Source organism: Thunnus maccoyii, chromosome 1 (genome assembly GCF_910596095.1).
Source record: "Thunnus maccoyii chromosome 1, fThuMac1.1, whole genome shotgun sequence".
NCBI classification, from domain to species: domain Eukaryota; kingdom Metazoa; phylum Chordata; class Actinopteri; order Scombriformes; family Scombridae; genus Thunnus; species Thunnus maccoyii.
The window spans coordinates 5,029,281-5,051,122 of record NC_056533.1 but is presented as its reverse complement, the minus strand read 5'-3'; the positions used below and the strand labels follow the sequence as shown (position 1 = coordinate 5,051,122).

Sequence of the window (21,842 nt, the reverse complement as noted above, 5' to 3'; positions counted from 1 at the left end):
GATGAAACCTCATATAAGCTTCACATCAACTTTTACATGCATTTGTGCATGCATTTGTGTATAGCCAGTATGAACAGGAGGAATGATTACAGCGAGGAAAACCTCTCACAGTTCATATGGACACCTGACTGTTGATTTAAGACACACTTGATAAATTATGAGCCTGCCCTTTACAGGGGAACAAATGAAGTATAAAGGCTATACAATAGCCAAATTAATACAGACAAACATTTATTCAGTATTAACAAAAATGCAGTTTCTTTTCTCAGTTCAAGTTCATTTGTTATTAGCAGAGTCTTTCGGTCCTGATCATTTCATCTGATGTGCCTTAGATGCTCATTCTCTAACACATTTGCAGTTATTAAAATGACCTCAAACCAAGTAATACACAATAAGTCTGGGGCCATTGGTTCCATTGAAAGTCTGAAGGTCCTAGGGCAGCTGTTTGCTTTTTCCACTTAGTAATTCAGCCTTGCTTACAAATGTCATAAATCTAAAACGAATCTAACATTCTTTAAAACAGTTAGTAGCAGTAGTGGAAAGCAACTGTACATGTATTCAAGTACTGTACTTTACATAAAGATTTTCATTTTATACTACATTAACCTCCATTATTAAATGTCAGAAAACTAGACTGCACTTATTCAAGAGTTTAAACCTGCAATAACCACTTTTTAGCCACTGTGGAACAGTTAAACAAGCTGTAAACACAATATTGATATAATCATCACCTTTTATATTTATATGGTTCGCATGCTGATTATCCACACATCCAGCAGATATGGAGCATCATTAGCATTTATCTGGAGTCATGTTCGTGGCCTTGATAAATGCAAGTCCAATATTCACTCTATGTTTAACTCTGTTTGGTCTCCACTAACTGAGGGCAATATCTGGCTCTTTAGTTGCTAAATGCTCCAATCGTTCACCAGCTAGTTGTCTGTCTGCTGGTGCTGGACAGGTGGTGTAAAACAACTGCCCGCTGCTGCCGGAAAACCAGAACAATGGGCTAAAAGAGACTGTGAATGAAGCTCTGTAGAGCTGAGGGGAACTGCAGAGTCGGCTGATGTGGGTTCATCCAAGCGACCCCTTTCACACACAATACTGTGATCTATTTTTAATATGAAAACAGTGATTGTAGCCGCTGCAGGTTACTGTGTAGATTCAGATACATACAAAATATATGATCTCTTTGCTCTAAAAAGTCACTATGCTACTCCAATTCCAGAGTTGTAATACTGGAGTCATACTTTTTGTGCATATGTATTAACGGAATTTATTTATACAGTCTAAGATATTGTAAGTGCAGTTTTAAATGAAGGCTCTTGCTTGTAATGGTGTATTTTTACATTGTGGAATGCTACATTTGCTTCACATGTACTTATCAGGACTCCCTTTCTTCTTTCCTCTCCCATTAATCAAGCTCATAACACTTTTACTGTAGTAGGATTTTTCATGCAGGACTTTTACGTGTAATGGAGTATTTTTACATTGCTGTTTTAGCACTTTTACTGAATTAAAGGATCTGAATACTTCTTCCACTACTGCTCTCTGGAGTAGCAGTACTGCTACTGAGTGGATTATCTTGGTTAAATAAATTGAATTAAATAAAGAACCCGAATAATTCTTCTGTTATACTGTATGTATTATGTGTTTTTACAGTACAACAAGCAACAACACTGGTATGATTCTTTGGTACTGAAGTCATAGGCTGCAGTACCACATTCAGCCTCTACCGGTAGTTGGGCAGTAACCTACTAAACGACTCAAAGCTGCCGCAAAGAAGAAGGTAAAGACGTTATGACGACATCACGTAAACATGGCTTCTACAAGGATTAGCTAGCTAGCTACTTTGTAATTTAACGAGTCTTTTCTGTAGATTAAGTGTACTGTTGTGCATGAAAATGGACAATACATTTCACCACGGTCCGCCAGAGAAGCAGCAGCCTCCTGTCTATCATGGCGGCTATGTGGAGACAGCGTACACCGCCAACAGGGCGCCTCCTGATGCTGCACAGGAGGACCTCACTGCTCCTCGGTGGACAGCCCCCCAGGGATATGACGGACACTCTTTCGGATTCAGGTACGATTTTCCTCCACCGTCTCCCGTAGCAGGGGGTTTCGGAGCCCCCCACTTGGCTCCTCCATACGGTTTTGATCCCTCCGTCCCACCGCCTCCTCTCGGCTGTCCACCACCCGGACACTTCCCGAGTATCCCCCCTCACGCCCCGGGAAACACATACAACAGCCCGGGACCAGCGTTTCACACATATAACCAGCATTTCAGACCTGGTCCGCAAACTAACCAGTATGACTTCCACTCAGCCGTAGAGTCCGGTCAAAAACAGCAGCAGGAATATCAGAGTTTCTCTGAGAGAGGAGCTCTGTTCGGCCATAGCTCGTTTCCTCCTCGGGTTAGGGACAATGACAGGAGTCTGGAGACAATTAAACAGCCGCAAGATGAAACGGCTCTGCAGAGGAAGCAGGATGAACAGTGGGTTAAACATTTCTTACAAAACAGAGGCAAGTCTTCCAAGAGCCCACGGACCCAGCAGCCACACCAGCTCAGTGTTCCTGAGCTGAGAGAAGCTCTCTACAGTGCAGCTCAGCTCCTCTCACAGCTGTCTGAGTCCTGTGAGAGCCTCAAGAACAACCTGGAGACTGACTGTGCCTGGACAGACTCTTATCGACTGGCTTTAAATGTCAAAACAGAGCTACAGGAGAAACTGAAAGTTCTCAGCGACGGTGAGCGTGTAAGTGGCTTTCAAGCTAAATTGTCCCGTATTGCTAAGAGGAGGGCCCGGAGACTGAGGGCCAGGAAACTGCTGGAAATGGAGGAAAAGGAGAGAGAGGCGCGCATGGCAGAGAAAGAGGCTGCCATAGATAAATGGAGGATGAAGCAGATACATGAAGTAGAGGAGAAGAAGAAGGTAAGTGCATTTATAAATTAAAGCTGTATCATTTTGGGTCATTTTGGGGGCAGAAGAGGACCACAACAAGCTGAAAAACAAACACCTCTAACATATTATCACTTTATAAAGCTGACAGGGAGCAACAACTTGATTCAGGCTTGGATGCTCACTACAGCCAGACTCATACTGGAGTTTTGAGGCTGATAATGGTAAATGGACTGCACTTATACAGCACCTTTCTAGTCTTCCAACCACTCACTCAGAGCTCTTTTTATACTACAAGCCACATTCACACAGACATTCATGCTGATGGCAGGCTGCCATGCAAGGTGCCAACCAGCTCATCAGTAGGATCTAATCATTCACACACAAGTGGCGCAGCCATCAGAGCAATGTGGGGTTCAATATCTTTCCCAAGGGCACTTGGCATGTGGACTGGAGGAGCTGGGAATCAAACCGCTGATCTTCCGATAAGTGGATGACCCGCTCTACCTCATGAGTCACAGCTGCTTAATATATCAACCTAGCTATTTATCAGTCAGGCTCTAGTGCTTACTGTTTTCCAGTTTAGAAAAGTGCCTGTGTGCTGTTCTATAATGGAAGAAAGAAAGTTAACCCCAGATAAATACTGGTGAAATAAGCCCATTTTGACTCGGTACACAAGAATTAGGTGAAAAAGATGCCTCCCAAATGAAACCTAATCTCTTTCAAACCCTGAGAACAACCCTGAGTGTTTAACATGCTAGATGCTCCGCTATGTCCAGCAGCTAGTTGCTAAGCAGGTAGTGAACTGTGAGTTTGTCTGAGCTTTTTGCTCAGAACAGCTGCCTGCTGCTGCTGGAAATAAGGTTGATGAGAACAGTGATGGTGAAACATCCAGTAAATGTGCTGTCAAACCAAAACAATGTGCTGAAATAGGTTAAAAACCTCTGTAGAGATGCAGTCGGGAAATAATTGTCTGTGGGTATGTCTCTATGAGGTACTCCTTTGACATAGTCATTTTACTTAAATGGTGGTAAAATACAGTGAGAGTGAAAGTCAAGACTTTGTTTACTTACCTCTTGTGGTATGTTGCAATGCAAATAAGTTTTTATTTCCTCATTCCTGCCTCTACCCCAATACAATGGAGGGAATAAGATTTAATATGCATCACTCAAATCATCCTAGTTTTCTATACCAGTCCTTCAGGGCTGCAACTAACGATTATTTTCATTATCGACTGATTTGTCGATTATTTTCTTTATTAATCGATTAGTTGTTTGGTCCATAAAATGACAGAAAATGGTGAAACATGTCAGTCGCTGTTTCCCAGAGCCCAAGGTGACGTCTTCAAATGTCTTGTTTTGTCCACAAAAGTTCACAATTCAAAGATATTAAGTTTACCTGTTTTTTTTTCTTTAAAGAAACACTCAAAACAATTAATCGATTATCAAAATAGTTGGCGATACAGCACATAATCTATAACTCAGATCTCATACTGTGACAAATTATCGTTCATGTAGACATGGTAACTGTGAACCACAATAGCTTTCTGTAAGGATTTTGTCACAAAGAGATTAAAGAAAAAGATATTAATGAATTACTGCCCAGCCCATATTCAGCTTTTTTTCTCTCTGTTTCCATCTACCAGGAGCAGGAGCTGAAGCTGGCTGCAGACTCTGTTTTGTGTGAGGTGCGAAAGAAGCAGGCAGACGTGAAGAGAATGCAGGACATCCTCAGATCTCTGGAGAAACTGCGCAAACTGAGGAAAGAGGCAGCATCAAGGAAAGGTGAGAATTATTAATTATTATTAAGGTTTTCAGCCACTGAAGTCCACACTGTACACAACGACATCCATCCAGTTTATCAGCCTGTATAAGGTGAGACAAAAAGTAACTTTGACACTCTGTGTGGCAGGTATCTTCACTGACCAAGAATCTGACGAGGCATTCAGCAGCCGGCTGGAGAAACTGAGGTCTGTGATGAAAAAGAGGACAGCTGTGTACTCGGCAGAGGAGAAAGCCTTGATGGTGATGCTGGAAGGAGAGCAGGAGGAGGAGCGGAGGAGAGACATGGAGAAGCGACTGAAGAAGGAGAGGGAGAGGCAGCTGCAGAGAAAACACAAAGTAGACGGCATGCTGTTTGGAGGTAACTGCAGTGGTTTCATCAGTTTAGAAAGGGTATAATTGATTCACAGGCGTTTTTTTGTGTAATTGTGTTAATTTTCCTGTGGGTAAATAATAGATATAATATTGCTGGCACTATGTTTTTCCCCAGATGAGATTCCAGCTAATCCTGTCCTGCAGCCCTTCAGAGAATACTACACCCAGGCCGAGCGCTCACTGCATTCTTTAGTACAAATAAGGTTTGTGTTCTACTTCATTCTTGTTGCATAACAACAATACTAGTCAGAATAATAATAACCTGAATAAGAATAATGACTTTGCTCAGCACAGTAAAAAAAGTTATGGGAGCCCAACAAGGACACAGGAAATAAATAAATAGATAAATAAATATGTACCATAAATTAAAAATAAATAAATCATTAAATTGATTATTTATTAAATCATTCTTTTTGCATTTATTTATTTCTCTATTTACTCATTTCTACATGTATTAATTTTCCTCCATATTTTCCCACATTTATTTCCACATTGATGTCTACACCTATTTATCTATTGGAAATAAATAACTGAAATAAAAACATACATTTAGGAATAAATGCTTGAAATGTGTTAACAGGAAAATACGATGTGGAAACAACTGAATTGAATTCAGAAGTGGATTGAACAGAAGTAATCAGCAAAATGTATTAATCTTTCTTGTAGTTAATCTTTCTTGATTTGTATTATTTTTTTAGTTATTGTGCATATTTATTAATTTTTTATATGTTTCCTGTGTCCATTTTTGGCCTCCATATTACAAAAATTGTGACCATGTTGCCCTGAGAAATGATTGAGCTACTCAGAAGAGGAAAAAGCAGGATTGTACCATTATGTCATGAAGCATAATGTGTTAGTGTTGATGTTCTTACTTTGGTACCCTCTGGTGGTGGAATGAAGAATGACACAGTAGCAGGAAGAAATGTGCACCACTTCTTCATTTAGCTGTTGAAATTAACTTAAGGATGATACATCCAAGTCTTACACAGAGACGAAGACTTCAACATGTTTTTCTTTCAGGAGAGAGTGGGACGTGTTTCTGGTGGCAGCGGATCATCCTGACGGTACCGTGGTTCCTCAGAACTGGGTCCTGCCAGATGCCCCGTCAGACCAGGCCTGGGCCTCGGCTCTACTCAGTGCCGACGTCGAGTGTGACGGCCTCTGACTGACTGTGTGTGCTGTTGAGATGTGGCTGACAAAGAAAACTTGAATCTTCTGTCACACTTGTTGTCGCTTTGGTAAGGACAGTAAACAGAATCCCAAGAAAACACCTGCAGATGGACATCTGTAGAAAGTGACATGTTGAACAAGCTTGACAAATCAAAGGATTACTATCAGTTGGGATTTTTCATCTGGTTTTTCTATTTAACATTTTTAATGTTGCCCTGGTGTTCAGTTGGGGTTTGATAACTTCACTTTCCATTTAGATTCAGTAGTGGTTAATTGGGTGGTTAATTGCTAAGGTTAACATAACCTTTACATGAAAAGACCTCTATTGTTGTGCCATAAAAGTCACTCTGGCTAGTTTACTTACTCAGGTCCTGGTAACCACTGAGAATGTAACTACACTTAACTTATCATTAACTGAAAGAGACAGTGGCAAAATACAGTACGTTTTTAAATCCATCATCTGTCTTTGCCTCTTTATTTTCCATCTCACTGCTGACCCCCTGAAGGTCTGCCACCATCATGAGGAGAAACAAACTCTGTCCAGAAGGTTCATGTGATGTATGATGACACATGTGTGAAAAGTGCTAATGAGATTCAAAATGACAAGTACAACTGCACAAACCAACGTCTGGAGCAGATTATTTTATGCTTCCCAAATAAAATGCAGTTTAATTCTCTTTTTGTTCTGGCAAACACAGAAAAGATGAAAACTAAAAACATTAACATGTATTTTTATTTTTTTTAATTTGACAAAGTTTATCTCCCCAGGTCTTTTTTGTTTTTGTTTTTTTTTGTCTGTATCGTCTGTGTTTTCTCATGACAGTAATACAAAGAGAGATCATTTTTTTGCTATGAAAATAGAACATAAAAACAGAATAAAGAAATTAAGTTTATTATCCACCAGTAAATTATTTCTTGAGTTTTTATGTATGTTTTTCTAAACTTTGCAGATAACTTTCTGAATGAACAGGATAAAGGATGACATCATGATTTTCATTTTGTATGAATGTGTGTGAATGATTAGCTTTCTCTGATGGGCAGGTTGGGACCTTGCATGGTAGCCCCTGTACCCATTCAGCGTATGAATGTGTGTGAATGGGTGAATGTGATTCGTAGTGTAAAAAGCGCTTTGAGTGGTCGGAGGACTAGAAAGGTACTATACAAGTACAGTCCATTTACCATTTTACCATTTACACTCACAAAAACAAAGTGTTAAATGATATAAACAACATACTTAGGATTTTATTACTTAACCAAAAAAAAAAAGTTTGTCCTGAGGGTGGTGCTAGAGGAATGAGCATGGGGCCATGAACATCAGCGTTTATCTTATTAGGAGCTCTGTATATTTAGTAACTCGTAAACTGTATTATGAGACGTCCTTTTTACTATGTTGACATTGACCTGAGGTTGATGCACTGTAAATGTGCCAAGTGGAATTTTTATCCTCCAAAGAGCTTCAAAGTGCTCAGCAAGTATAATCACCATCTGACTGTTAGACCTTTGGATTTCTTATGTACAAGTTAAAATTTTGGCCTGATGGTAACGGTGAAGGAAAAGTCACAGGGTCATCAAAAGAGCGAGTATGATTCATCCTCTGGGGATCATGATTATGCAAAGCAATTCAAAAGTTCACTTTGGAAATACCTCATCATGGACCAAACCATGGACCAAAACTTATAAAGTTGCTAAACTGGTTTTGGATCTCTTGCACTTGTCCTGCTATAATACAATAAATAAGAGAGAATGTAATAGAAGTCCCAAAGATAATATCCACCTGCGCCTACGTCACACTGTTTATGTTCACATTGTTCCTCTATGATCCTTAACAACATCATACTGTCATCACTTAATACAGACCTTTACTTTGTGATGTCTGGCTCTGACTTGTTTTTGTTTACTTCCTCTGTGGTCCTCTCTGCAGTCAATATGTGCGTGGAAGGTAAAGCAGCTGATGTATGGCAGTAGATTAGTGATCCAGGTGGCTATCCTTAAGGCTCCTTCTCTAATATTGTCGGCGGTCAGAGGCTGCAGACAGTAAAGCCTCAGAAGCCCACAAACACCTGAGAGGTGATAAACAGAGTCTGAGAAGAGAGGAAGCCACAGCTTGAAGAAAACACAGGTAGGCTGATTGTTGTATTGTTTTATTATTGGATTCAATGACACATAATCTTTGAAATATGAAAATATACAACTTTTATATGTGCAGTTTAAATAGTAAAATAAATTATGGAATTTACCGGTAATGGAAATTATACTATTTATTTATTCAAACTCAGGACTCTTCTGGTAAATTGGTAGATAATTACAACATGTAAAATCATATATCAGGCTATTATACTGTGTAAGGTCACAACAGAAAGCTATGAGTCTGTCAAGTCTTTTCAAACTTATTTCAATGAACACTGAAACAGGGTTTTCTTGCAATAATCATTCCTCGTGTTAGAAGATCCCTTCATAATGTGCTGACAAGTGATGAAATCCAGTCCCTCTTTTTATTACTATACTTCCACCGCAGCTCAACAGGGAACACTGTCTGAGGAAACACAGAGAGGGAACTTGATGCTAAAAAGTAAAGTAAATGTGGCAGATATACTTGACTGGACTGGACTAATATGTGGATTTTGGCCTCCATCACTTACACTGAAAGCACATTTGAAGGGGATCTTTTAATAGCCAGTATGAACATGAGGAATGATTACAGCGAGGAAAACCTCTTTCACTGTTCATATGGACACCTGACTGTTGTTTTAAGACACGCTTGAAAAATTGTGAACCTGTCCTTTAAATACTTTTGTTATCTATTTCTTTCTTTGCTCCCATATCAAAAGTGGGAATAGAACACAAGAATATCCAGTAAGCAATGTCCTTTTTTATTTGCCAGGACACAGATGTTAATTGTTGCTTTTCTTATGTGAAGTCTTGTGTAGTCCTTTAACTGGGCTATTTGGAAAAGGAATTTGTATCATATATTTACATACATTTCACCTTGAAATCTAGTGTCACCTGTTAGATTCTCTGTTTACCCGCGTCACTAAAAACACAATGAGCTTATGGAGCAGCTGGCCTCTCTGGTCCTGTAAGTCCTGGACCATCTGGCCTGTCGGGAGCATGTGTTGTGTTTTGGTGCTACTGGAGCAAATGTCTGATTAGCTTTCACAGGTCGGTGAGGATGGAGGAGACTTAACATACCGGCATTTGCCTCATCACAAGTCCGTGTCTGCCTTATGGTTTACTCACGGTCATACAGCACAACATGTTTCGTGACATGTGTCGGCTATTGGACAGCAGCCACCGGATCACTCATCGAGGCTATTTAGAAATGTCTAATTTAATTTCTCTCACTATAAATATGAAGGCTGCATGTGAGGCTGAACTTTTGAACACCTTCTGATTGACAAATAAGCACCATGCTGCCTGGTTGTTTAGCAAACATAGTGTTTTAATCCCTAATCCTTTGCCTGCACATAATTCCCTCTTCATTGTGTAACACACCCAACCAGTATAGAAAGTACAGAGGTGTAAGACAGGTATTTCTGTGAAAGTATTTCTGGGAAAGTAAATCTAATTTAAGCTTGTCTCTCCCAAGCTGTTACTGTGCATGGACCAAACTGTCCATTTACCTACTGTAGTACACTGTATGTGATTGAAGAGTTTCTTCACTTTATCTGTTTGGTCACATGAACTCTTCCACAGTGCTGTTGAGGCAACACTTGTTCTTCTTGAGACTTTGTCTAAACTTTGTGTTTTGCCATCATTTGTCTGTATGCTGGTGTTCTCTGCCAGTCGCCCCTTAAAGCTGCAGTGTGGGACTTTTACATATAAATGAATGTCTGTTACATTCAAGCCCTTGCCAGATGAGTTCACATAACGCTATTAAGCCTATCACTGCCAGATAAATCTCTCTGTATTTCACAATATACATATTTAAGTCTGGTGTTGGGTATGACTTTATTGCGCTGGCGCATCAGTAGGCCAAATATTTTTTCCTAGGATGGCAAAGTCATGACCCACCCTACTCTGCCTGATTGGCTAGTACTTGTTGCCTTCGTTGGTTGGGTTGGTTAGGTAAAGGCATGAGGAGTGAGATTGGTCATGGTTAGAGTAAGAATATCATGGCAAGCCAATCAGAAGCAGAATAGGGTGACTTCGCCATCCTAGGAAGAAAAATATCACCACAGGTAGTGATGCGTTTTACGTCTACCAGAAATTATTGGCTTCCTGTCAGATTTGCTGGGGAAATTACATCATACTGATGGATGCTCAGCCCTCAGGTATCTTCATCGGACCGCAAGGTTACTAGGTATGCATGGCTAAAAGCGGTTGTAATTTTCACTGTAGGACTGATAATATGTCACTTTCTTAAGTTTTAATATTTTTTCAGGCAAGAAAGTAACAATTACAGCCCCAGTATGTGGTCAGTTTGTCCAAATAACACCTGTTTGGAAATTGGCTCTGATGTTTTGAGCTGTGAGGAGCCGCTGGCTGGGTGAGACCAGCCCGTCAGCATATGTCATAAAGCACCTTTCAACAGTGTTTTTGTAATTACTCTCACTGCCAGAAGAGGGAGACAACAGTTCCGCACTGCATGTTTAACTATAGTCAGTGTGTATGTCATGTCTTGACATGGGAGTGTTGGTGAATGGTTTTCAAGAAGAGATAAAAAAAAAAGTCAATGTCACATTTTCTTTGTCTCTCTTTCAGTGAGTTGAGCAGTATGGACGGTGTTCCTCTGAAAATGCCACAGGTTTTCCCTCAAGAAGTCAAAGATGACGTGAAAGTTATTGTCCCTGATTACCTCACCATCCTGCAAGAGACAGAGGTATGTGTGTTTTCACTGTGTCTGTATGTGTACAGTATGTGACACAAATTTCACTTTTTATTGCCATGCCATTTGTCCAATGGCCCATTATTCTGAAACCCCAATAGTTTGAAAACTTCCCACTGGACTGAAAGCCCATTATTCTGACAGCCCGTTATCCCGAAAAACAAAAGCCCAATGCTGCATTAGCCTGTCGCTCTGAAAAAACACACTCTTCCTGGAGTTTTTTGTCCTTAATATCTTAGCGAATTTTGACATGCAAATGCAAAGATACTGCTTACAAAATGCTTGCTTTTTAGTGCATTTAGTGCATACTGACCCTAACCCTAACCTTGACCCCCTAACCCCCCTAACACACTAAACCAAGATGGTAAACTCGGGTTAACATTATAGACTACCTGCTAAATATCAGCAGATTATCATTGTCACTGTGAGCATGTTAGCATGGTGAGTTAGCAGAAGGTCAAAGCACTGCTGTACCTAAACACAGCCTCACAGACCTGCTAGTGTGACTGTAGATTTATTATTAGTCTTGTTCAGGTATGTTGTCATGAGCTGGTGTTGGATAATCAACTTTAAAGTTAATTAACTCAAAGTTTTTTGCTGATGGTGCTAAATTAAAAGTCAAGCGATCACCATAGTCAATAGGAATCATCTTCTGGGGACCATGAATATCTGTACCAAATTTAATAGCAGTCTATCTAATAACTTAAGATATTTAATCATAGACCAAAATGTTGGATCAAAACACTTACTGACATTGACACAAGAGTCATGATGCCATAATGTGGCTACAATGTCATAGACTGTGTTGCTTCAAAGGAGAGAGGAGAGAAAAAAGAGAAAGATACAATGTTGTTGACTCATTAGTGTTATGGAATTTTTCATCTTTAAGGGCTAAGAATTTGGTTATATTGGGTCAAGCATGGGCCTTGACGTCACTCTAAAATTCTTAAGCAGAAGGAGACATTCTCTCCTCTCCTTGAGACTCAGAGTAACTGTGATGTTTGGGGAAGCAGAAGCCTTTCTGATAGAGAGTAAATCGGTGTTGCCGTGGTTACCAGGGTCAGAGGGGGGCCTTCCTAGACAACACAGATAGGTGGCTGCATGGCATAATCAGACATTCAATCCAGAATATGCTGACAGTGACCTGAAGCTCCATGCAACGTGACCTGAACTAACACTGGTAAAGTGCAGTTCCTTGTTTAGAAACTAATGAACCAATAGACTAATTTTTCATATTGTGGGGTCATCTATTGGAGTTAAAGACCAAAAGTCAGATCTTCATCTTCAGAACAGTAAGAGACGACATCAGGTGCAGACAACCTTGATGTTACTGTTTCTGTTCTCCGCTTGGGCCAAGTGCTCAATAAATATTCTCAGCATAAGGCATCGAAGGCTTCTGGACACTTTCTTCACTGATGAGTTAACCATTAATCAGTGTTTCTCCACAACAATTAGGGACTTTAGTGAGGGAGACTGAAACTGCAATGTGCATTTAACTGACATGTTCTTTCTCCACGTGACAGTATGAGTTCAGTCTGGAGAACTGGGTGCTAACCGGGCTGCAGAGTGGCTTCACCAACCAGCACCGGCCTCAGGTCTCCTCCTCTGCATCAGGAGTGCCGCCGTCCTGCCCGCCCTACTGGATGATGTTCAGTAGCCCCCAGCAGAGCCGCCTGGCCAGCCGCCATAGCTCTGACTTCTGGGAGCCCAATCCTCGACAGAGATCCCGCAGCCTCAACCCTGCTGTCCTGCGCACCAAGTTTGTCATCTTGGACTCTGAAGATGAAGGAGAAAGCGCTGCGCAGAAAGCAAAGGCACCTTTGCCAGCGGTAGCCTGCTTGAGTGGAGACCGCTCTGCTGCGTCATGTCAGCGTGGCCAGAGGAAAGCACAGAAAGCCTTTGTCCCAGACCTCCTGAACCCTCCTGCCTGCCTGAGCAGCCTGCCACACCAGCGCAGGAAGAACCTGCGCCAGTGTTCCCTCTCAGGGCTGGAGACATCCAAGCAAGATGATCCCAAAACAGACAGCCAATCAAAGAGCCCATCCCCACACAGAAACCCTAACACCAGATCCAAAACAATCGATAGGCTCCCCAGCATCAACAAGCAGACGCCAACACATATGGTAAGGGATAAAACCCTGTAAGAAATTTTAAAGTAAAAGATAAGTTTATGCTCAGGAACCATTTTAAACCTGCAGTGCGGAACTTTTACATATAAATGAATGTACGTTACATTCAAGCCCCTGCCAAACGGGTTCACACAGTGCTGATTAAGCCCATCACACAAGATAAATCGCTCTCTCTAAATCTCTGTATTTCACAGTATACCAGAGTTTTTTTTGCAGCTCTTCTAGACTTTCCAAATGTTATCTGACTGAATGGATCAAATTCTGATGAAATGAATCATTTCACAGGGGTTGTGTGATGCTCAAAAAATGTATCCACCATTTTACAGCTGCAACAGTAGCGACGGAGTAGGCTACAGCGGAGCCTATGACATATGCACATGTTGCTATTTTTTTGTAATTACTCTCACACAAGTACATTCAGAGATTTTATAGAAGATGATACTGGTCCAGAATGTGTTTAAGCTAGTGTGGAAATGAGAAGTATCTCACACAAATCAAGAATGGTGCTGGATTAAAGAAAAGTATAATGAAATGAAAAAATCTGCACACTGTCTTTGCAGCAAATACAGGAAATACAATACAATAATAATCATTAATTAGAAAAATACATACAGTGCACATGCAGTAATACAGTTCTTTTTTTAATTCTCAGCACAGTGTATTTGAAAATAAAACAATGAGGTCAAAGTGCTTTTAGTGATTACATTTACTGTACATTAGATGAACAGTGTATCAATATGAAAACACCAAAACAGACTTAAAGCTGCACTAATCAATGTTTGAAAAATTGCAATGTCTAATGTGAAAGACCTGTGGCAATCCCACAGAAAATTATCAGCTGACTCTTCAATTTCCCTTGGCTCTACATGGTGTGTCGGAGTCTTTCAGTTCATTGTTTTGGTTTTGCAGTCTGCAATTTTACTGTTTTGGTTCTCTCTCACTGTTCACATCAATTATATTTTCCAGACGCAGCAGGCAGCCGTTTTTATCAGAATAAACTGTGGTAAACCCACTGCACACTACCTGCCCAGCACCAAACAGCAGCCAGACAGACACAGTTAGCAACTAGCTGGTGACAAACAGCAACCCCTGGAGCTGAGAAATTAAGCCAATGCCAAAGTGCCAAAAACTGCAGTTCTTCGAATGGCTACTTGAGGCTGGCTCCAGAAGTGTGTCAATCCACATAGACCCCCAGCTCCACCCTCTTGTCGAAATATGGTCACTTCTGGCTCCAAAAATCCAAGATGGCGACAGTCAAAATGCAATCTCGAGGCTTTAAAACAAGAGTTACAGTCTATGGTTGGTGAACAGCTGGTGAGGCATAGTGGTGCTTAAGAACCAGATATTTTTCTCAGGAGTTGGTGGAGACCAAAACAGAGCTCAACTGAGAGTGAATATTGTACTTACATTCTTCAGGTGATCAGAAACATGACTCAAAATAAATGCTAATGTTGTCCCATGTCGGCTAGATGAGTAAATTAGGCATATCAATGTCATATGGCCATAATATGTTATATGATTTTTGCATTGCCCCCTAGTGGCCAAAAAGTAAATGTCACTGTTCTAATATTGCGGACTGCACTGTGTCAGCACACACATTTTTATACAAATATTTTAGAATTTTAAAAAAAAAGAAAAAGAAAAAAGAAAAAAACCCATCAAAAACCTGGCACATTTCAATATGTTGGGGTTTGCCCAGAAGTTTTAATGAGTAACATGTGTTTCAGATTTCTTATTCACTATATGTCACCATGCTTGAACCAAGAAAGTTCTATGTTATGTTGACAATGTAGCCTTATGAGTGAGAATTTATAATGTGACTCAGGGAAGGCTAATGCTTTGGACTCGGTAGTATACATGGCCCTCACTCTGGGTCCCAGGAGATGACTATGAATACAGTCTAAAGCTCGGGGCTTTACCTTTCGTGAGCCATACTATAAACTTCTGCACATAAGCCAGGAAAAGACAGGGATCACTATAGTATCAAGTACCCTCACTGGCCAACACAGCAAATGTAGAATTAGCTTCACCTTATTTATATTCAAGTTGGCATAGATTTTAACCTTGAAGGCTCAATAACTCAGTCTTTAAATGTCCTTTGATTCTTTGGCTTTTGTGAATGTCAACACTGTCAGATGGAAAGGAAAATCAATCTTTTTTCAGCTCACATTTCCAAAATGTTTTCAGGGATCTGCACTCTAAAAATAGACTGTGCAAAGTCTGGTCCCTGAATCCAGCCAGGTTATAAGAGGTTCATCAGGATTAGCAAGTGGAAGTACACTGAAAATGTCTTTCTCAGCAAAGCTGCATTTCAGGGTTCCCATGCTCAAACTTGCTATCAAAGTTATAAAATGTCAAAATCAGATTGAATTTGGATGCCTACCCCTGCCTCTCTTGTTCCATTTCCCCACTGCCTTGTTCTTTTCTGTAAAGATACACACACTCAGGCAACATTTGCTCAATACTATCTGTTCTTTCCTAGAAGTCGCTCAGCCCGGATTCCTGTAGAAATGTCCATGTGGCTTCACACCATGTGGGTCTCCCTTCTTCTGGTTCGGACTCGTCAGCAGAGCTCCTCTCAGCTCTGAGCCCAGAGGAGAGAGAGCTGCTTGGGGTGATCACTGCCAGGGGTTACCCCCTCCGCACTGCCATTATTGCCCTGCAGAAGACAGGCCGGCAAACCCCGGAGCAGGTCAGTTAGTGACACATAAGCCTTTTGACTGTCTGCCCTTCATTCAAGCTCATTAGAGATCTGAGAGCAGATGTTAGCTGACTCTAATCGTTTACTGTAGCTTTACAGTAGGACCTGTTTCTGATATTCCATTCAAAAACAGCTGTTAGCAGAGAATTGGAACCTAAAAGGGAAAGTGACTAATAGGGTCAACAATTTTTGAAATTGGTCCAGTATAGAGCGAGAGCACTGTAGCCGGCAGCTGCAAAACGGGCTGTAATGCAATCCCTTGGGGCAGTAGTGCCCCTTCAATTTACGTCAACTAAAAGTGCTTGTTTTTGCCACTGACAGGTTCAGATTAATATTATAAGTGTCTGACAACATATTTTTCAACAGATATTGTTAGCTACCAACAATTGATGATTTAAAGTGTCTGTCACAACACTTAGGGGGGATCCATTGGACCATTAAGTTCGTATTCCACTGACAATGTGGTAGCTGGTTAGCCAAGTTTGCTAACGTTAGCAGTGATTTCCACCAGGCTTTACTTTCTTGTTCAAATCATTTCAACACCTGCTGAGTCATTGTTGGCTCCCACACATTCAGTGTTGTATTTGTCCCGCATTGTAGAAAGGAGGCGGACTAGCCTGTGTTGGCTGTCTTTCTTTCATGAGTCCAGATATGGTGATGACAAACAACCAGACAAAACTCACAGCAAAAGGTAGTCCCATAACCTATCAGCACTCTGTACATGATTCAAATCACAGAGTATGGAGTCAGAGTAACATGCAGAGTCCTGAACTAGCGGTGAGGGTGCTGTCACTGCAGAAAAGTAGGAGCAAAGATCTGCCAACTAGCGATGAAACAGAAATACTGTATACTAAGCCACTTTAAGCCATTGTAAAAATAGACCTCACATCCTCACAGTTTCCACAGCCTGCTATGTATCATGTGTTTTCTCATAACATCGCCTCATGTCTGCTCAGGACTTGAAATAAATTACAAGTGGTTGATGGGAAAGAGGGCATATTGCGGAAATGCCTTTTTTTAACATGAGAAAAATGAGCAAGTGAGATAGCACAGGAGACATGGATGGACACAATCTTATTTATAATTTGATACAAAGATAATTTTCAGTGCTTTTATCTTATCTTACTAATTGGTAAGAGTCTGTCAGAGAGTGGATTTGGATTTTAGATCTGCCTTTGTTAGCCTGCATTCCTCACTGTATCTCTTTTTGCCTTTCCCTCCTCAGCAGTCAACAAAAGCTGATATGGCAGCTAGCAAATCACTTTAATAAGAGTTCATCAGCAGGGAAAAATTACTTACTTAATGAACATAATAATGTCTCTCACTGGCTAGTGCACTGTTGGACAGGTCACACTGCTCTCACACATATTGTATATCACTTCACTGATGTCACAGCGTTGTTTATTAATCTCAGAGAGACGTGGTTTAAAGGCAACCTTAGCCTCTGCTTAGCTCCTAAACTGATTTATAGATATTCTTTTTCAAAGTGCTTTGTGACAAAGACTGATCACTCAGGGGGATAATCTTCATTCAAATTTACAGCACATTGCAAATTCATTCAATCGATTTATAGACATTGGATCAGGTGGATTAGTGTGAAAGGCTAAAGATGTTAAGCTATAATCCTATAGACACAAGCCTCTCTGAGAAACATCCACTGGATGTCTCAGACGTGACATGTATAATAATAACAGGAAGATAATATGAGCTATAACCAGATGGTTAGTGGTCCAGTATTAATAGCCATAATAGGGCGGGTTCTAATTAGGTTAGCTTTTTCCCTCAGACCCATTGATTGGTCAGAGAGAACATGTTTCATTTGACCACCATTTTCCTTGGTTTTTGAACATATTTTTGCCACAAGATGTCGATCCATCCTATATTAACGAATATTTGTGTGCCTTTTTTCAGATCTTGAGCTACGTGGTGGCATGTGACCATCTATGTCAGCTGGGTTATGATATGGCTCAGGTAGAAGAGGCTCTTGAGATGTTTCAGAATTGTGAAACAAAGGTAAGTTGTTTTGGAGGTGCACAAAAGCAATGCAGACACCTATAGTGACCAACCTTAGAGACAAAAAGACTTTGATTCATAATTTGATTTATTTAAAAATTGTACAAAAATATTGTGGAAGAACATAATTATATCTTGTTCTTTAGGCGCAGGAGTTTCTTCATCTCCTGAGCCAGTTCAATGAGATGGGCTTCCAGCAGAATGCCATCAAAGAAGTGCTGCTCGTCCATGAAAACCACCGTGAGCGGGCCCTGGAGGAACTAATGATGCGTGTCGCGTGATGGCAGATCAACACAAAGACTCACATAACTGAATGGCAACCTGATATATTTCATATAATTATCAATGCAAGAAAATATGAAATTCCTATTGATTAAGGCACTCAAGAAAAAAAAAAAAAATACTAAACACAATTCATTATAGTTGAGGATTTATGGTGGCCTTTACACAGGAAAAGTATATTCTTAAAACAAATGCTTTTTCAATAAATATTGCAATTACAAGGAGGATATGATGTGCCCATATTGCAGATTTTTTTCATTATTTGTTTATTGTCATTTTACTCATTATTTGGCTAAAAGTGTTAATTATTATATTCACACTTTTTTATGGTCTAACTTATATTATCAGTGTAACAGTCTTAAGTGATCTAAGTAGCCCTAATTGTGTCAGATTAATTAAAGCTACATTACAACACTACACCATGGCAGTATTTCTTCTTGAATTAACACTTCATTTATCTACACACATGTCAACATCTTATAACAACACAAATGCTCCTTACAGGTTTCTATTTTTATTTCTAATTTTTTTCCTTGTGTTTTGGCCTTATCTAACCCTGCTTCCTAGAATGAATCCATCTGGGAAATCACTGTTATGCGTGGCTTGTTTTCTTTGAAAACAGGAACAGTGTCCATCAGGGACTGGTTCCCACAAGGAGCTTTACTAAGCATCAACAGAACATATTCTAATTCATTCAGTTTAACAACCCTAAAACCAACTTGCTATTGGTTAAATTAAAGGAAAACTCTGGTTTATTACAACTTAAGTCTTATTTTTGTAGTTTTGCCCATCATATGATAACACTCTAAACTAATTTCTGTGATAGGGAAATGTGATATTCCTACAAAGACATCATACGGGGCAGGAAACACAAGCAGTCAGAAGATCAGACAGGTTGTAAACAAGTTTAGCCAGATTATCTATACCACTTTCTTTAGAGGTAAAACTGCAAGTGAGCACAGCCAAAATGTCAGGACTGAAGGATTCTCAGTTAGTACACAGGAAAATTGCGTGTGAACACAACTAGGGTAGGTAGGGTATGTCTAATAGGGAGGTCAGTCTCTAAACTGTGATGGACAGTTTGGGTAATCATTTTCTCCTTCCCCTTTGTTTTCTCTTCAAATGTGTTTGTCTGATTTTCCGACTGTTGATCTTTCTTGAACCTTTAGACTGCTTTTTATTGATGACCAAATCTACCAAAAGAAAATCCAGGTTGTGATTAACTAGAATTATCCTTTAAAGGAAAAGCAGCTAAATCAAGTAATTTTCAGTAGTCCTTAAATATTATCAACGCATTGCATTGAGAATCTTGGACAGTCAACTAGGTCTCCAAGGTTTTGGCCTTTAGTCAGATCTGGAGACCTTCCCATGAGGGGGATGGTGGCTTTCGGCAGCCTCATCAGAAATGTATAAATGGATCCAATCCTGCCAAAACCTGTCATCTCACACTTGAGTCTCCATTTGTAATCCTCAATTGTGTACTCTGTGGTCACCTTTCTGCTGAGGGTGAACACAGAGTCTCCTCTGACCACAGCAGTAAACAGAGAACCTTTACTGTTCCCGTACTGGCCTGACATGGCCGTCCACTGACACGAACTCAGGTTGTAGCAGTCCATCACACACAGTAAGAAGTCATCACAGGGTCCATTGCGCATCACATACAAGTTATCTTTATGGGCCACCATATAAAGACCATAACTCTGTTCGCGGATGAGTGTGGTGACCAGAAGCCACTGGTCCTTTTCAGGCACATACTCGTGTATTTCTGTAGCCCCCTTGCCTTTCCAGAGACAGATAAAGATCCTGCTCATGGCTACAGCGGACGCCACTGAGGCTGCAGGACAGGGGAGGTGGGAGACGAAACTCCAGCTTCCATTAGACACTCTGTACCTTTCCACAGATGACAAGGCTTTCTTGTCGTATTCACCTCCTATGGTGTAGAGGCAGCCCTCATGACCTATGAGAGTGAAGTTGTAGCGTAGCTGCTGGGGGCCAGCAACTGTAGACCATGAATTAGTTGCAGGGTTGTAACAGAAACCAGTTTCTACTACCTTCTTGCTCATACTGTGCACCCCTCCAATGATATAAAGCTTATTGTCAAGGACTGCTACACCTGCCATTGTGGTGCTAGTGTTCACAGGTAGATGCGTGAGGACCTTCCATTCTTTGTGTTCTTCATCCAAATAGCAGACTGTCCTCTGGAAGTCCTGCAGTAGCTCAGTGGATGGTGAATGGCTACATACTGCCATATAGGTACTTGGGATAAGAGACTCGATGTACTCTAACAGCTTGTTAGGTAAAGCATGAACATCTTCCTTCAGGTCAGTGTATATATCCCTGATGAATAAGGCTGAACTGTGGGAGAGCTCCCATACACCATAGGTAGCAGCTGTGTGGTACATGAGTAAACAGTTTTCAGAATTGACAATATTGATCAAGTGCTTTGTGAGAGCTGGCACCTGGAGAAAAGCCGTACACTCAATTGCCTCTACAATCTGGTCGCTGTTCAGCATGGGTCGCTCCCCTTCCAGGACTCGCAGCATGACAAGGAAACCCATAGCCCCCACACAATGCAATTGGATCTCTTCCTGTTGGCATTCTCTCATTCCTGACTGGAACAATGCTCTGAAGTACTCACAGTTCTGAGCAAGAATGGTTTTATCCACTGCAAAAATACTGTCCCGAATGTTCACCCTCAGCCTGTCCAGTGGCTTGCAGTGTCCTGGTTGCTGGCTTAAATCAGGGCAGCTGCTGGACTCCATCACCTCCCTGCTGTTGATCTGCATTACATTACTAGCTGAGCTGCAAGGTCAGAACAAGAAATGTTTGATCAAAGTTTGATCAAAATCAAACTGCACATCCGTGGTGTTTTAACACATATTGCCAATGAGATTGCTTGCCTCCTATCCAGAGCAGATGGTAGTTGACAGGGTATTCACTATTTGTTTTCACAGCCATGAGAACAGACTCTATACATAGCAGGCAGACGTGTGACACAGATCAGTACATTATGATGACATGCAGTCAAAGGAAAAACCAGTGTTGCCCCACTGAAAGAGGAGACGGATAATGGCAGGGTTGCAGTGAATGTGCTGGAGATTCATATTGCTCTTTGTTTGTGGCTGACAGTTTGGGGGCAGCTGAAGATTTGTCCTTGGGCAGCAGGAGCAGTCAAACTATAACAATAGGTTGTTCCCCTGAGTCACATAGTGCACATGCCAGTATTTCAGCTGTCATTGAAAATTTGAATGCAGAACATGCATGGCTTATACTTGTAATGGAGTACCTACCTACCACTGTGTTACTGCCACTTTTACTTGAGTAAATCATTCAAAAAATATTTTCCTTATTGCCTGGAAGATAAAGGTAAATGTATAATCTATAGTAAAGTCTTCTACAGGCTGTAAGACTTGCCACTCCCAGGTCTGAGTAAGTGCAGAGGAAGTGTGTAAGATTGTGTCCAAAATTTCATAATGACATTGAATTTTTTAAATTGTTCTACCATCTGATACTGTAGCTTTGGTGTTAGCCTATACAGCAAACAATGTGACATGACTGTACTACATACCTGCCACTTCCACATGGCTTTTATTCATTCAAATCATTAGTGAAATAAGCAGCCATTTATGGCACCATACATGGCCAACAGGGGGCCCTAAAGAAGAAAAT

General features: G+C 40.7%; 3 protein-coding genes across 4 annotated transcripts; 2 read left to right on the top strand and 1 right to left on the bottom strand.

Annotated features, from left to right (window-relative positions):
• Nucleotides 1-1,780: 1,780 nt before the first annotated feature.
• Nucleotides 1,781-6,679, top strand: pdcd7 (programmed cell death 7). Its single transcript, XM_042409957.1, has 5 exons — nucleotides 1,781-2,930; nucleotides 4,543-4,681; nucleotides 4,809-5,039; nucleotides 5,169-5,256; nucleotides 6,074-6,679. Exons 1-5 carry the CDS (start codon nucleotides 1,899-1,901, stop codon nucleotides 6,216-6,218), a joined length of 1,635 nt encoding a protein of 544 aa, XP_042265891.1. The 5' UTR covers nucleotides 1,781-1,898; the 3' UTR covers nucleotides 6,219-6,679.
• A 1,412-nt stretch (nucleotides 6,680-8,091) lies between these two features.
• ubap1lb (ubiquitin associated protein 1-like b) lies at nucleotides 8,092-18,590 on the top strand. Of its 2 annotated transcripts, XM_042415015.1 has the most exons (6): nucleotides 8,092-8,342; nucleotides 10,925-11,042; nucleotides 12,572-13,171; nucleotides 15,660-15,869; nucleotides 17,790-17,891; nucleotides 18,038-18,590. In XM_042415015.1, exons 2-6 carry the CDS (start codon nucleotides 10,938-10,940, stop codon nucleotides 18,170-18,172), a joined length of 1,152 nt encoding a protein of 383 aa, XP_042270949.1. In that variant the 5' UTR covers nucleotides 8,092-8,342; nucleotides 10,925-10,937; the 3' UTR covers nucleotides 18,173-18,590. The 2 variants fall into 2 exon arrangements, with proteins under 2 accessions (XP_042270949.1, XP_042270954.1); XM_042415020.1 differs by lacking the exons at nucleotides 8,092-8,342; nucleotides 10,925-11,042 and adding an exon at nucleotides 12,132-12,228.
• Nucleotides 18,591-19,450: 860 nt separating this feature from the next.
• kbtbd13a (kelch repeat and BTB domain containing 13a) lies at nucleotides 19,451-20,974 on the bottom strand. Its single transcript, XM_042410164.1, has one exon. The coding sequence runs from the start codon at nucleotides 20,957-20,959 to the stop codon at nucleotides 19,451-19,453; it is 1,509 nt and encodes a 502-aa protein (XP_042266098.1). The 5' UTR covers nucleotides 20,960-20,974.
• Nucleotides 20,975-21,842: the final 868 nt, after the last annotated feature.